This window comes from Ambystoma mexicanum, chromosome 3q (genome assembly GCF_040938575.1).
Source record: "Ambystoma mexicanum isolate Mex_15411 chromosome 3q, UKY_AmexF1_1, whole genome shotgun sequence".
NCBI lineage: Eukaryota > Metazoa > Chordata > Amphibia > Caudata > Ambystomatidae > Ambystoma > Ambystoma mexicanum.
This window is the reverse complement of record NC_090926.1, coordinates 264,474,269-264,491,402: the sequence shown is the minus strand read 5'-3', so window position 1 is coordinate 264,491,402 and position 17,134 is coordinate 264,474,269. Positions and strand designations below refer to the sequence as shown.

General features: G+C 45.9%; 1 protein-coding gene across 2 annotated transcripts in view; it reads left to right on the top strand.

Moving 5' to 3' along the window:
- Window positions 1-17,134, top strand: part of MCRS1 (microspherule protein 1) — a 700,973-nt gene that overhangs the window by 168,239 nt on the left and 515,600 nt on the right. For both annotated transcript variants that reach the window (XM_069653718.1, XM_069653719.1), the window contains exon 5: window positions 16,134-16,292. In XM_069653718.1, coding sequence (XP_069509819.1) covers window positions 16,134-16,292 — 159 coding nt within the window. The remainder of the gene's footprint in view (window positions 1-16,133; window positions 16,293-17,134) is intronic.

Sequence of the window (17,134 nt, the reverse complement as noted above, 5' to 3'; positions counted from 1 at the left end):
TTACCAGGTGAGCCTTATGGGCCGGTACATGCCCACTGAAATTGCACCTTGGGTAGAAGGGTTGGAGAGGTATAACGGTCACCAATCAACGCACTCACGGTTTCTCATATCCCGCAGGGGCAGTGCCACCAATTGTCGCTGGCCACAGCTTATTCGCAAGGGGAGAGACCAGAAGGGGGAGATCTAATTCCTGGGAGGGCTACAACCGTGCCCCAACGCCTCTGCAGAGACCAGGTGAGGTGTAACACAGAGATGCATGGATATCCTGAAAGATTCAAGAAAACCAAACACTAGGCACTGTTACTTTGACAAATGGAGAAGATTCGTAATTTGGTACCAGTCTAAACAAATGAACCCCATAGAATGTACTCCATCCCATAATCTAATTTATATGGTCCATTTGCTAGATGCAGGGTTAGTATTCAACTCCCTAAAGGTCCACCTGGTGGCTTTATCAGCCTACACCACTTGCCATAATAAGGTCTTGTGGTGGAAAATACCCGTCATCAAAGCATTCATGGAAGGAGTAAAGAGACTCCACCTTCCAATTTCAAACCTGCCTCCATGATGGGATCTCAATGTGGTACTCGCTAAGCTCATGGGACCCCCTTTCGAGCCAATGCACAAGTCTAGTGTCATGATCTCTGCTTCCAAAAGATCAGGACTTGCCCGACTCCCTTGGAAGCAGACCCATAACCCCGGTTCCGAGTGCCAGCCAGTCCCAATTGGGACCTTTTGGACCCTGTCTTGGCGCCAGTGGCACCAGGCTCATAAAGATGCCCAGTCCCAGCGCTGGAAGCGCCGGGCTCATAATGCTTGGGTGGACTTACCTGCAGCAGACCATGCTGCTTACTTACCTGCCAGTTGAGCCCCTGATCCTCTTCTGTTTGGGACTACTTTTCCTGTTGGGTGGGGCAGGAGCCACTCCCTAGGTTCAGAACACTGGAACTCTTCTGGAAAGCAGGAACTCTTTTCTCACCTAGGCGAGGCTGTGGAAGGAGACCCCTAAGCACTAGAGGAAGCTATTTAAACCACACCCGATGGATGAATCTTGCTTTGCATTATCCTGCATTCTCTGCAGCAGAACGCTCATCGTGTCTTCTGCTTCTGATCCTGGGCCTAAGGGAACAAAGGCTTACCATCCTGGAATCCAGTCTTCAGCAGCACCTGTAAAGACAAAGAAAGAACAGGTTAGCACTACGGTCTTCAGTGGCAGCGCATCTCTTACCTGGTCCATCGGCTGGCACCAACGCCTCGCGCTGCATTCCAGCATCTGAAAGACAAAGGCTTACCTACTCTTCGCATGCTCCGGAGGTCTTCGCACTGCATTCCGGCATCTGAAAGACAAAAGCTTACCAGCTCTTCCACGCTCCGGAGGCCTTCGGCGCTGCATCCCGCATCTGAAAGACAAAAGAAGGTGCGTTTAAAGACATTGGGCAACTTTATTACTCACGTGCCATTACTCCTTCCCACGCCGAATCCAGTGGGTATTCCAGCACCCTTCAGCTTCTCTAAAGCTCCGAACTTGTACCTGCAAGATAAAAGGGACAGTTAGTGCGCATCGTGAAGCAGGCTACAAGCGCTTACTTACGTGCTTCCAGGCGCTTCTATTCCTCACGCGGGTTCGATCCTCCACTCTCATCAGCCCGCCATCTGCCATCGCCGGAACCCTGCAAAACAAGAGATATCATTACAAAAGACTTTTAAGACATTTGAAGTGCCCAGAACTTACCGTTCGTGCAGTTAACGACGGACAGCAGTCCTCTGAGGTCAAGAGGCCTGCACCCTTATCCAGTGAAGAAACTGTTTACGGCACCCTGCCCCGAGGCAGATGGAGAGCTCGGCGTTCACTTACCTAAGGTGAGGGTGTTAACCTTTGGGGTTCTACAGGAGAAGAGAAAGGGAAGAGGAGAGAGGCACCCAATAACCCCAGTTCATTAATCCCATATTTTCTATCTGCAGAGATCTTACTCTTCGAGTCAGACATACAGTGCACAGAGGTCCAGCCCAAAGAGCCAACCGTGTGTTACACATCACCTTTGAAGATACGGCATTCACCCAGTCAAGACCGGCGCCTCTGCGGGAATCAGGTGAGCGTTACATCTGGTCTCAAACACCTGACTTGTAAAACCGCCTTCTTAGTGGCTATCACTTCAATAAGAAGAGTTAGTGAAATTCAAGCATTGTCATTGCAGGATCCTTTCTTTGTTGTACACAAAGCAAGCTGGTTTTATGTACTCACCCTAGGTTCTCCCCTAAACTAATCTCCAAATTCCATGTGAACCAGTCAATTGAGCTACCGGATTTTGTCCAGGTAGCCAACAGCTCAGCTGAGGTAAAACTCCACACGCTAGATGTGAGGAGGGTTGTCCTCTACTATGTAGACAAGAGCAGACTGCTAAGAAAAACAGATCAGCTGTTTGTCTCCATAGCGCCAGGCAGAGAAGGTGACCGCATTTCAAAAAATGCCATCTCTATGTGGCTAGTCAGATATATACAACTGTGCTATTCCCTATCAAATAAGACACTGCCTTTTACGCCCAAGGCTCATTCCATAAGATGCACAGGAGCCACCTTGGCTTTCATTGCAAATATCCCTTTAGACAGTATTTGCAAAGCAGCTACATGGAGCTCAATACATACTTTCACTCAGCACTTCTGCACTGACACTCGTTCCAAGACAGATACACAAGCGGGACAAGCAGTTCTTCTACATTTATTCGCTCATGAACCTTCTCACATCCCACCTCCTTCTTCTTACACTGCTCGCAAATCTATGCACAGCATGTGATCTAAGCAGATTCCCCAATCGTCAGAAGGGATACATTACTCACCGTAATCGTATTTCTGATGCTTGTATCTGCTTAGATTCACATGCAACCCACCTTCCTCCCCTCGGAGAGAAGGCACATGGATGCTTATGAGCTTGTCTGATACGTATCTGCTTGGATACAACTGTACTCATGCTACACCTCATGCTACCTTGTGTCAACAAAATGTGGGACCTCGACGCGTGAAGTATCATGGGTACAGTGGACGTCACACTAGGGATAGTATTACTGGCACACCCTGTCGACGTCCCTTTTCGAGTTTCTAAAACAAAAACTGTAATACTCTGCAGCTTCCACTAGATGTTGGCCTATGCACAGCATGTAAATCTAAGCAGATACAAGCATCAAAATTACGAGGAGTAATGTATCCCAAATAGTCACTTACAAAAACATTGTTAAAGGGACCAATATGGTTAAGTTGCACCAGCAACAACCTATGAAATTCAATGGAAAAATGTTGTTACAGTGACGTTATGGTTACAGGTAAAACCGAGAAAAAAAAAGAACTTCAGCAGTTATGGTAAGCTAAGCAACCATAACTCGCGCCACCAGTGTGCACTGCAGTGACTAACACCCATGACATCAAAGATGCCATCACAAATCTCATTGATGAATTTAGTTTTCATCGAAAGCCTCCACAAGGGATTGTTATTGTAATGGTGGCAGAAAGCTATCAAAGATCATTGGACGAACTATCATGAGATAAGTAGTTCATTGAGCAATGCATTGCTACACACACACACACCATTGTATTACAGACTTCCTTGCAGTACGTGAACCAACTCATGTGGACACGTAGCCATTGTCTGCACCATGCCCCATAGAAGTGTAATCTTGAAAATCTTCCCATGTTATATAGTGAAATCATGAACGCTTTCGTTTTAGAGTTTCGGGTTCTGTGAAACATGTAAGAGGTAGCTACCATTGCCTTAACTACATAATTGCACTACTGCACAGAAAACATAGATACCACAATGCATACAAATATGAGCATATACAGGGAAATTACAGTAACAAACAAGGAGCAGTATTACCAGAAAGTGTTTATAACATAACTGATTACCTTCTTGCAAAGAAATGATTGCTTTGTTTTACGCTTTCTTCTTCTCCTATATGTATCATATGATGTGAGTGAACCCTGAGGAAAGTAGTGCAAGAACATATGAGAAGGGGGCCGTAAACAAAGATAGAACCTTTTTGAATTGTTACTTTCTGACTGGTAGTGAAGAAAAGCACCTGGCCTACTTAGGTCAGTGAACAAAAAAGGGACAGCCACACATGTGATGTCATCAGTGAGATTGAGATTTGTGATGGCATCTTTGATGTCATTGGTGTTAGTCTTTGCAGTGCACACTGGTGGTGCGAGTTATGGTTGCTTAGCTTACCATAACTGGCGAATTTCCTTTTTTTGGGGGGTTTTACCTGTAACGATAACGTCCTTGTAACAACGTTTTTCCATTGAATTTCATAGGTTGTTGCTAGTACAACTTAACCATAACGCCCCTTTAACAATGTTTTTGTTAAGTGAATTTCATAGGTTTGTAGTAGGGCACTGTAACCAGAACGTTGCTTTAGCATAGTGTTTTCTGTAAAGATGATAGCTGTTTGGTACTGCAACGGAACCATAATGTCCCATTAGCAACGGTTTGTTACTGATTCCTTGGCTGCCCTCATGATAAACATGTGGAAATGCCAAATTGTCTGGTGTATGTATCAATTTGTGCTACCCCTTATTTTTCCAGATAGTGTTGGTGTATCTTAGCAATTCCAGGTGTACATGGTAAATGTTGGTGAGTGTTTGAGTAGTTTCTCTTTTTCTGTTAGCATTGCATGGTGAATCTGTGCCGCACAATACTGGCCGAGATGACTACAGATGAGCAATATGAACGTTTCCTATGGAGACTGCACCTGGTTGGCGTATGTGCAATCACTCTGCAAGTATCCGTAGGACTCCATTATTGGCTGTGTGTCCGCATCTTCTAATGCACTATTAAATAGTTGTGGAAACGCACGCGTATCCTTTCCACTCCTATACCCATGCATAGGTCATCCACTGTGTACGGGTAACACCGCCCCTGTCGCCAGCCCTACGGATTCATACAGTAGGCTACCACATTTCAAATACTCCTGCCGACTACGTGGGTGGCTCTGCAAACCTACCAATGTGTGGCTAAAGCACACCTGACTCTGACCCCCACTGGTAAACAAGGAACAGCAACCTCCAGTGTAATGTGGGCATGGTAAATGTCAATTTAATTTCATTTATCTGCTGCTTGCCTTTCCATGACCCGTGAAACAGACACATCGTGTCTGCACTGAGCAGTGTGACGGAAAGTGTCAAGAGGTCACCTTCGGGGCGTACAGTCGAAGAAAACATGTAACTGCAGGTGGGACAGTGTGTAGTGAGTCTGCAAAATAGCAAAGCCGGTGCTCCTTGGTCACGCACATACTAGTGCATGTACAGGCAAGTAAGCAAACAGCAGAATTTGCAGAGCGCAAACAATCCTAGTGGTTGTTAGGAAAGTACTGTAGCTCCATGGGTCGCACAGAATAAATGGCTTCCTGCTCCATGTAATGAAGCTGTGTTTTGCGTTGTAAACATTCTTCTATTCTACAATGTATGTCTCTCTGTGAATGCTACCCATAAGAATAACGACTTAGTATGAAGTGTTTGTACTGCATGTGATGACATCTGAAATGAAAGCACTAGGGACCAGTGGGCAGTGTATCGCCCTTCCAATTACGTAGGATAAATGCATGTAGAGCATTTGCCGCATCTGCTGCGGGCCACAAAAGGGGCACTCGTGTAGGGCAGTGGAGCTCTAAAACATCCTTGCAGACCATATGGCGCGCTACGGACCCTTACCCGGAAAAGGGCATTGTATTGTGCATGTACTGCAATGCGCTGCTCTACAGAGGGAAGGTACTTGGAAGTGCGTGGAAAGGGTCCTTCCGGGAGCATGACAATGACTGGCGCCTATGTATGTGAGGGCCACCCAATAATTCTGTCTCTCGGCACGTCCCCTATAATATCCATGCAATTGCTGCCCCTGCTGTACCGGGCCGTTCCTGCCATTCCGTCTGTGGCGTGTGTTAGAAGACCATAAGAAATGGAAATTAACTGGGAAAGGAAAAAAGGGAAATAAAGAAAGCACCTTTTTGAGATGAACAATGGAATTGCCAGTGCACTGATGCAGGGCGGGAGACGTGCAAAACACTAGTTCAATCGGTTAGAAAGGGGGGTCGCTGTAGAAAGAGGTTTCTTTAGGTGTTGCAGAGCGTTTTGAAGACTGTCAGCGCGCAATACTTACTACAACATTTTTTCACTACTTTCAAGAAGGGCACCAAGGTAATTTGGATGGGGTGTGCAGAAATCAGGATGGCATGCATAATAAAATGGACGTTCTAGCTGGGCAAAAGTGTTCGTGCTGTGAAATGTACATGTCGTACAAAAACACAAATACACTTCTTCGCAAAGTACTGCGCTTTTTCCATTTGCAAACCAAATAGAAAATGATGCAGCCACATCGATGTCTGCATAATACTATAGACGGTTATGCAAGAGATCGGAAACAAGCGCATTACCTGGACAAGTGCCTCCTTTATCGCAAAGGGCACTGAAACTCTTGTAACATGCTGTGTAATTTTCCCTCCACAATCAGCAATATCGGCATGCTTGCGTGTCACCAAAGTGTCACACAGACAAACCAAAATCAGTGACTTCATTGTAGGTACTCCATAGCACTACACATCCACATGATAGATTCCAAAATGAGCAGCCACTGCACAGTGTTTTCCATTTACATTGTTATTGTATTTCGAAGTCCCCTAAAACCAGTGCACTGTGGCTCGTGAAACACACAGCCATAACCGCACCCTCTGCATGTCTGTCGACAAATACACTGTGTACCACACTCCGTGCGTACACACCTTACACAGAAAACTTATTGACCAATCCCATAGGCTCAACAGGCCCATTTCTATGGGCGTCATCTGCAAAAGGGGCGTATCTAACACATGCCACCCTGCAAGTATCGCAATATTTGCTGACTTTTTCATGCTGGGCGCGAGCGGCAGTGGGGAAATAACGTTCAACCAGGATAGGGGACGTCGTTAGTTGTGGCGGCTCTTAAGAGACTTTGCTAGCTTTTTCTAAAAAAACATTTTTTTTTTATAAAGGTGCTTCCAGACAAACATCTTTTTTTGCGGTTTTTATAAGTAAGTTTGTGTTTTCAACATCGGCTCACATTCTTACAATAGGGTCTTCAGTGCAGCCTGTAGATTGTGAAACTATTTAATTTCCACTGGTCGACAAAGACCTGCCATTCGCCTTGAAAAGGTGTATATATCGAGAACCAATGTTCTCATTCTCACAGGAGAACATCCGAGCAGCACTCAAGAAGTCACACATGCTTCTGTTGATGAGACCCCTTCCGACCTCTGGCTGGCGACAGGAATCATTGGAATACTTCTACACTATTCTCGGGGGTAGACAGGAGAAAATCACCTCGGCAGTGGGAAAAATGCACTGCACTGCTGTCGTCATAATCTTCAATAGACAGTACACACAGGAACAAGGCATGGAACCCAAAATGAAGGCTCCAAGTGCACAACCACAACATGTACAGTTGCCGAAGAGGCCATGCGTCGACATTCTACAAGCACTCCGCTGAAACAGCATGCTTCCACACTGCACCACAAAGCGTCCACTCCCTCCAAACCAAAATTGCCACAAAAGCCTTTTTGTAGGGCATACGCGAACGGCTCTTCCACAAAGGCATCACCCAAGACGAAAACTGTGCATCTTGCCATGTTTGCCAGCTGCACTACACAAAGTAATGGAAAAAATGATTGCCGCCCTTTCCTGTGATGCACACCCTGAGCACGTGATTACATTCCCCACAGTCTCATTACCATTGGCCACCATGGTGAGAAATGCAGAATGTGGCACGTGCCTTTCCCCAGTTATCACGAGGGCCGTGCCCCTGTGAAGCAGGAGTCCTTCCCCCCCCCCCCTATTGGTGCTGTTTCCTGTCAAGTACACCCTGAGCACCTGATTGGGCAAAGGCCATAGTCCCATTTCCATTGGCCGGTATGGTTAGAAGCGCATGAACAGTCCTTCCTCCCGTTCCACTATCCTCTTCCCACCACGCCCTTATTGTGTATTGTTAAGTAGGCACACACGCATCCACCAATGCCATCCAAGAAGTCTGCATCTAACACTGTCAGTTCTCCACAAGATGTCATATTCACTGTTACAAAATCAGCCTGCAAGTATGCTGTTATTGGAAAGCACGTCCAGTGGAAAGTTCAGTGAAACATTGCACAATTTGTGCATGCACATTCATCCACATGAACACCCATCACCACAAAAGGAAGGTATGAAAAAAAAATTGGCACTATGTTTACAACTCTGTGATAAGTGCCTCTGCGCCTAATCTCTGCCTCTAAGCGACCATTGCATGTTTGAAAAGCTTGCTGGTTTTCCTGCCATCTTCTACCATGAAGTGGCAATTTAATTGTATTTGCTTGCAATGTTTTCATTTACCCATATCATATAGTGTATTTGTGTTAGGTAGAATTCGCCAACATGTGCTAATTCCCTCCACCTTAGAGACCCCGAGCAACTTTGCTGGATTTTGAGGACTTGATTATTTTAACCTGGAGAGAATGAGACCCTTTTCCCCACTCTCGCATGTTTTTTAATGAGATTTTTTTTTTGAACACTGTTTCTCTTTTGGTTATGGAGTCTGACAAACTTCATAGGCATCATCTTTTACATTGTGTCACACAGCACCTTCAGTGCAGTGGCGCAGGGAAGTCTTTCAGATTTCCCAAAGGTTAAACTACCTCCTCTGGGATAAACTACTGTTTCCCAGAGCAGTAAAGTGAAATTGACTTTACTTACATTTGTAACTTTCTAAACCCAGCACACACTATCTTACAATAGGGTGCTGGAGGGGTTACCAAGTATCCCCTTTGTCTCATGTAAAAAAAAGTATGTTACCCTTTTCTAACCGAATGGCTGCTGGCAGTGGTTTCATTTTAACTACCGTGGTGTGCATTTACCGCGGGCTGCGTTCGCAGCTGCAGTAAAGCACCCAGGGTGCAATATTGTCAAAATGGCCCCAGTTTTCATTTTTCACCATTTCTTTGTGGAAAGGTCCTTCGTGAGATTTACTCTGCACGCCAAACCATGTTTGGTCCCATTGTTGGCTTTGACTTTGGCGGGATTCACGAGTGAAGCCCGCCTCTGGCTCCAGGGTGTCTGGGGTAAGCAAGAAGTGAGGGAGGTGCCTGGAACTCTCTGTGCTTAGTCTACTAGGAGACCCAAATGCACTCTGTGGTGATTGGCCGGCTGACTGTCCATCAAGAACAGCCACCTTACTGGGTGACTGACCGCTAATCTGGAATGAATGGGAGGGAACAGAATAAAAGGCGAAGCTTTTGGCTTGGAAGGCAGAGTAAACCACTGGACGAAGGAACCGAAGAAGAACTTTAAGAGGACGCCTGCTGCAACTCCTGGACCGTTGGTTTGACCGGTGAAGCTCTGCTGCTGTGCTGAAACTCCAAATTATTTTTATCGACAGAGAAGCCCCTGCAAGGACGACTCCTCCCCTTGAGTTGGTGGGACCAATCAACTCCAAAGTAAGCCACCTGGACATCCATCTCGGAGCTGGTTGAATTTTCACAGAGTTCCTGCTGGAAACCGTATAGCCAGGGAGAGGAACACCAGATTGTGTGCGTTGCTTTTAAGCTGGCCTAGAGCTCCAAAAAGATCCTCCGGACTACCAGGAAGCATGACTGACTGCGCCTGAGCCCCCTCAACAAAGTGCGGAACCCAAGATGCAAGGAAAGTCCATCTCGACAGCCAGGAACTGCAGTGTTGCCATTTGCGGTAGACGCGAGGAGCTGAAACACTGAACAGCCACTGATTTGAAGGGTGCCGGTTGCGAGCGGTGACCGTCCCATTGCAGTGCAGGAGTCCCCAGAAGTCCTCCCTCTTGTCCTTGTCCCCACGACTGAGGCCCAGGAACAGAGATATGCAGAGCTGCACAGGAACAGAAGTCATCTGCTGCACCTTTTCTTCAATGCAAAGGTTCTGTAAAGTCTGAGAGAACTTACCTCTCACTGTAGAGTTGCTTGCATCTTCTACTACTCACAAGTCTAATCAGCTTGTGGACCTACATTTGATTATTCTTTTCTTCAAAGACATCTAAAACATTGTACAAAGACGTTTTCTACTTACCAGATGTGCTTCATCCTATATAAGACTTTTGCCCATTGACTTTGGCTTAGCCTGTTGTACTGAATTACTCTTCTTGGGGGGATCCAAAAGTATTTGCCTGCTTAAGAATATTTGTGGTCTCTTGTTGTTCTAATAATCTTTTCCTTTTACCAGCTTCTAAGATATTCTAAATCCCAGCAGTAAGATATTAATGTCCCCAGCATCCTACCTATTGAAGTCACCTGAGGGTGTAGGTTGTGTCTGTCGGCCATCCCAAAAGGGTCTTTACTGGTTTAGAAACTAAGAGTGTACAGTATTGAAGTGTATGTGTGTGTTACTTTTTATATTGATCCCTTCTTAAGGCGACTTATTCTAACTGACTAATAAATGAATAATTGTTTATTCAAGAAACCTTGTGTGTAAGAGTTTATTTGAATACTTGTCACTGTGAATCTGTGTGTAACTCCCCTACAGCTCACATTGACCCCTCTTGAGATGAGTCTGGCTGCTTAACACGCTACCAAAACTATGTAGTACAAGTTTATACCAAAGGTTGGGTTTTCTATACCTGTAGTCCAGTTGTATGTAGTGCACCCAAAGGGTACTGCATACAAACTTTGCCTAGCGATTAGCGAAACAGGAACTCTCTTCTTTCCTTCTGACAGTGCTATGCAGTGTGTTCCCCACTAACCCACCTCCTACATAAATCGTAAAAAGCTGGCACCAAAGCCACCACTGAATGTATTTTACCAACTTAAGTCGGTTCCCAAAAGGTCACTGTGTGCACCGCTGTGGTTCTTTGTACACTGCATTATTGCCACAGCCTCTTCGTAAATCTGCCAGCCCTCTGCAACTCATCCATAAGAAGACTGCACAACTTGTCCTTGGCCTGAACGACAGGGATCGTATCTCTGCTGGACTAAAATGTCTGCAATAGCTCTCAGGGGCTGCAAAGAATAAAATGAAAGCCCTGTGCATTATACAGAAGGCCTTCTGGTCCCTGGGACCTCAATACCCTGCCCTCTCACTTCCTAAAGATCCGCTTGCTCCAGCTCTTCCCTCATCCGCCTCCTACTCCCTCATGGTCACTTGTTTCTGCATGCAACTAGTTGGTGGTAGATGTCTTTCTTCTGCTGGGGCTTCCTCTGCAATAGGCTCTCTGCCTGCCTGGAACTTCAATGGAACCATTTTAGGGTCTGGAAGCACATCGAAACTTTTCCATGTACTTCTTCTTTTTCCCCTCCTCTCCCCTGCTCCCGTCCTGCCTAAAAATGATTGTGCACTGGTTTCCTACCCACCCTGTAATCTGTGCCCCAGGCCACCTCCCTCCCAACAGTTGTACCCCTGCACTGGCTTTCTGCCAACCCATGCACTTGGGGACTGTTTTCTGCAACAGTGCAGCCACCACTTGATGTCTACACTGATCCTTCCACTTGCCAGCAACGGCCGTAGTTGTACGTATTGCTATTTTTTGTTGTTGCAATGTACTCCACTTTGCCCTCCCCCTTCCCATTCACTTGCGCACTCTGTGTCACCTGGCCTAGTGCAATCAATGCCTCTGTGCGGCCTCTGTTCCACATGCCTTTCCTCGTCGCGCCTTCACACACTTGTTGTAAAACAGGGTAGGGGATTGTGTGTTTAGTACTGTCTCTAAAAACATTTATTTGGGGGTGGGGGGAGTTTGTCGTCTTTTTGTTATGTACGTGCATACATGTTTTTTTTCTCTCTCTCTAGCTGACCGTCTGTTTGCTTCTCCTCCTGACATTTCTCTCGACTGAAGATGAACGTTTCTCTTACATTTCTACAGGATTCTCTGCAACGCTTTGTGCAGAGTGGCAAACAAAACACCATTGCCAATGGAAGTAAAAAGAAATACCATTTCCTTGGACCCACTGGAAATCTTGCTGGTTATTACTGCTTTCATAGTCTGTGCAGAACATCCCAGCACACACATAAAGTCACACATGCTTCTGTTTATCCAATGTCTCCAGACCTCTGGCTGTGGACAAATTACACCAGCATAGTCCCATGCTCCTCTTGGTATTATGGATGAGAAAATCACCTTGGCAGTAGGACATTTCTGCATCACTGCTGTCATCAACTTTTGAGGTGCGCCAGCAAACGTGAGCACGACATGTACTCCAAATGTAGTGCTCCAAAATGCACAACCACCACATCAACAGTACCGACAGAGGCCACATATGTGCGAAGGAAATCCATGCACCCAAAACCCTGCTCATACACTGTTCCTCAAATATCCTGCACCCCTTCCAACTGAAAGTCAGTATCAAAGCCTCTTTCCACGGCATACCTGTGCAGATCATGCACAAAGGTATCGCCCACTATCAGCAATACGTGTCTGTCCATCTCTGCCAACCTCACTGTATCGAAGTATGAGTAAATATGTCACAGCCACTTCCTGTGAACCACACCCTCAACACCTCATTGTTGAGGCCCCACAGTTCCATTTGCGAAGACTCCATGCTCAGAAGGGCAGGATGTGGCACGCGAGGGCCAAGCCCAGTAAAGCAGACCCAATACTTCTTCCCTTTGCACTGGACGCTTTCCAACACTCCCTCATTGGCTGCTGTGAATTTTTCAAACACGTATGCACCAATCACATAATGAACCTCTGCATTGCACACTAGAATTTCTCTACACCACTCCATATTTACCGTTAAACACTCTCAGTGCATGGTTCCTTTGCTTCCGAAGCCCCTCCACCAGAAACTTCTGCTAAAGGATGCACTATTTCAACATCCACAAAGATCCTGAGGCGCACCCAGCACACCTTTGGCCATTCACACAACAGTCCACCCTTGCCCACCCCAGCACAACACTATGGATCCATGCATGTGCCCATGTGGGCAGCTGACATTATACACAAAAGTAACATACGTAGGAAGCGGCACTTCACTCCAACTCCCCCAAACCATAAAACACCCATTCACGAAAACAGGTCGCAATTAGCAGAATCTATAAACATAGCACAGCCTCCACCACCCATACCCACAGCCATTCACAAAGTATTGTCAATAACCACAACATTTTCACAACATTGGGCCTACTTCAACAAATCTGCACACAGCATAGGCATTGAACACACCCACAGCAAAGTAATGCCACCATGCATGTCACCAACTACACCAATCCACATACACACCACTGCCACCATCACTCCTACCCTACAAGTGCACCGCCATGGAGCTATGCAGCAACAAATTGCAACAGTTACCATAATGTACAAACAAAACACACTCTCCTGCACCCCTGTGCACTTTCAATCGCATACTATGGGCGTCCCCACTTCCATTCACAAAGTATTGTGCCACTGCCAACCTACCCACATTCTGTTTACAGCACTGGCCTATGACGGATGAAATGTGCTCCACAACCATTCCTTATATGTCACCACCCTCTAGCTGATGCACAGTCAAAAATGCATTACTGCTGTGGGTGTGCTCAAGCCCTAGGCTCTTGAGTGCATGGCCTATGGCCTTCGGCCATGCACCCAATAAACTAGGCCTTCATCACACCCACAGCAACGTAATGCCACCATGCATGTCACTGTGTCACCAACTACGAAAATCCACATACACACCACTGCCACCAGCACTCCTACCCAACCTGCGCACCACAATGGGGCTACGCGGCAACAAATTGCAACAGTTAACATAATGCCCATGTGGCCAGCTAACATTATGCACAAACGTAACATACGTAGGTAGCGGCACTTCTCCCCAACTTCCCCACACCATAAACACCCATTCACGAAAACAGGTCTCAATTAGCAGAATGCACAACCATACCACAGCCTCCACCACCCCTACCCACAGCCATTCACAAAGTATTGTGTCACTAACCACAACATTTTCACAACATTGGGCCTACTTCAACAAATCTGCTCACAGCATAGGCCTTGAACACACCCACAGCAATGTAATGTCACCATGTCATCAACTATGCCAATCCACATACACACCACTGCCACCAGCACTCCTATCATACCAGTGCACTGCCATGGAGCTATGCATCAAAAAATTCCAACAGTTCACATAATGTACAAACAAAACGCTCTCTCCAGCACCCATATGCACTTTCATTCACATACTATGGGCGTGCCAACTTACCCACATTCTGTTCGCAACACTGGCCCTACTGCAACGAATCTGCACACATCACACTATGCAAGCACCACCCTCTACCGGATGCAGAGTCAAACAAGCGTTCCTGCGGTGGGTATGTTGAAGCCCTACGCTCTAGAGTGCATGCCCTACATCCTACGGCTTATGGCCTTCGGCCGTGCACCCAATAGTCTAATCCTTCCACAGACCCACCGCAACTTCATTCACCCATGCATGCCACCATGTGCCCAACTACCGCATTTCATCCGCAGCGCACAACCACCCGCACTTCCACAACAGGTCGCGGCAGAAGCTATGGGGCTGTTACATTAGCTGCCTCCAATCACCACACAAAGTACTCGCCTGCCTAGGTACCCGTGAATTGGCGCAAAACGAGCGAATACTGTAGGCACTCCTCCGTCTTCTTCCACCTATTTACATATGTCACATGAACCACTCCTCACTCCCCCATCCGTTCCCTCCCTTACTGCGCTAACTCATTTCGTATGGTACATTGTCCTCCGATACACCATGGCGGCTTGCCCAAAAAATGTTGATGCACTGCACACTTCCCTCCAGGAAACCACCTCCCGCGTCCAAACTTCTCCGACAGCACGCCGTACCACGAGCCAATGACACTTCTGTCTGCGGAGTGAACAGGGAAATGGGTCCGCTGAGCGGACCCAGAGATCACACATTTTTTGGGATGTGCCTTTCAGTTGTTTGCAACAAAGATAATAGTCGGATTTCCACCAAACACACAAAAGCACGCTTTCTGACCCAAGTCCCGCTTCTGCTGTTCGGCCTGTAGCCGTGCGCAAAGTTTTTCCCCATTCAGTCTATGGAAAAAAACATTTTGGGACCCCCCCCATAACTTTGTCCCCCGCACGATACCTCACCCAACTTGGTGAAAAAATTCAGAGCCGGCCATATACTTTTTTTGCAAGGTTTGGTGATGATCCCTCCAGGGGGAACAAAGTTATAAGCCACTGAAAAAGTGGGCTCCCTTTCAGTTTAGCAACTTAACCATAACTACACGGCCGTACCGCGGGCCGTGTAATATATATATTGGTGCCTGCCACCAGGTACGGGGCTTGTATTTTAGGGTAAAATAAGTTTAACTGTGACTTCCCATTTGCTGTTTTTATATCTATAGTATGCTCTGTTCTGTAAACGGTTCACCAGAGTTTTTCATTTCGTAAAATAGACGTATGTGCAACCTTGCAATAACAGTGTACATTTTTCATTATACCAGTATGGTGTATTCCTTTGTGGTGACTATTTTGGTTAATTGCATCTCCCTGCTAACCTTCCTCCATTCCAAAGTGAAGCCTGACTGCTCTTCTGTGCTCCTGCTTGCAGAGTCTGGTCTTTTCATTTGTGTGACACACTACTCTACCACTAGATTAGATGGATAGACAGCCCTCACAAGATGGTTGTGCAAAAATCTCCCTAACGCCAGGTGTAGAGTAAACCTACCTTAAAGGGGGGGTTGGGAAGAGTATATAGATACATGGAAGATAGCAGGGGTATTATTTAAACACTTGAGGAGGAGGAGAAAGGAAATGGGGCAATGCTAGTGTGTAGACCTTCGCGGGCAGGAGTAACCTATATGTACTATCTGCACAAAATAGCACAAATATGTGAACAATGTCCTATGACAACCGTCAAGCAAGTTTATCATGTTCTGTGATAACGCACCCTCACTTAACCAACACAGCATCCCATGGCGAGTGTTGCATTCCTTTCCTCTGTATGGTCAAACCATGTGCTTTCGGCTACCTTCTACATGAGCGATTTGGTGTTTGCAAAGTTATTTTGGTGAGGAGTTGCAGTACATGACGTTAAGGAGTGCTTAGTACTCAATGGTTTCCTTCTTTGTAGGCAAGACTGCATCTGTAATCTGCTTTTGTAATTTTCTTCTAACTGCTACCCATATTCCCAAATCAGGTCTTGAAACCTGTGACAACTCCTGTGACCCCCTCCCCGGATCCCAGCCCCAGCCTGACCAAGCGCATCAAGAAGAGCAAACAGCCCCTGCAGGTGACCAAGGACTTGGGCCGGTGGAAACCTACTGATGACTTACTTCTGATCAATGCTGTGCTACAGGTAATCTGATCCCACAAATGTATGGTGGCAATGCGAATATTAAGGATCAGTATACACAAATGTGCAGTTAGTGCCTTTAGTTTTGTTGAATGCTCTTTGTTGGACAGTCTCAGATATACCTCTATCCTAATTCCAATGTCATTCCACGTAACTCTATTTCTAGTGCAATGTCTTGTCATTTCATGTACTAATATTCCCTGCCTTACTTTTAAGGTATGTACACACATTATACTTAGTGCAGTACTTTGCTAGAACTGTGTAAGGTAAGTCCCACTCCAAGTAGTAAAAATCAATCCAAAAGAGCCACAAAAAATGCACGAGATAATGAGAAAAACAAGACATTAGACTACAAAACAGATGGCCAGTTTTATAGCAAATTACAGAAGAGAATAGACCAGAAATGTTACTACTTATTCACATTTTCCAAGCTTCTGATTTGACGTAGTCCTATGTACTTCCATACATTTCCTAACTCTATTGGTTTATTCTAACCTTGTGACTAAATTAAAATATCAAACTGTTAGTTCATTAACATTGATATCATCTCCTTTTCCAGGGTGCTGATTGGGTAATACTCTTTCACATTTGTATCATTTAAGCTTGCCTTGTATTCGGAGTATCTGTCGAGTGAATGAGTCAATTTCAACCAATCTGTATCTGAGATGTGACATTGGAATTATAACTTTTACATATTTCCCCATTGACCTAATCGGTTCGCACTGTCTTACTGTTCTCATCAGCGTGAACTGTTCATAGTCAGTCCACTTTTCATTACTTGTGATTTCATATAGTTGTCCTTACTACTATTATGTACATACAGTGAGAGTTGTGAGCTTCCGTGA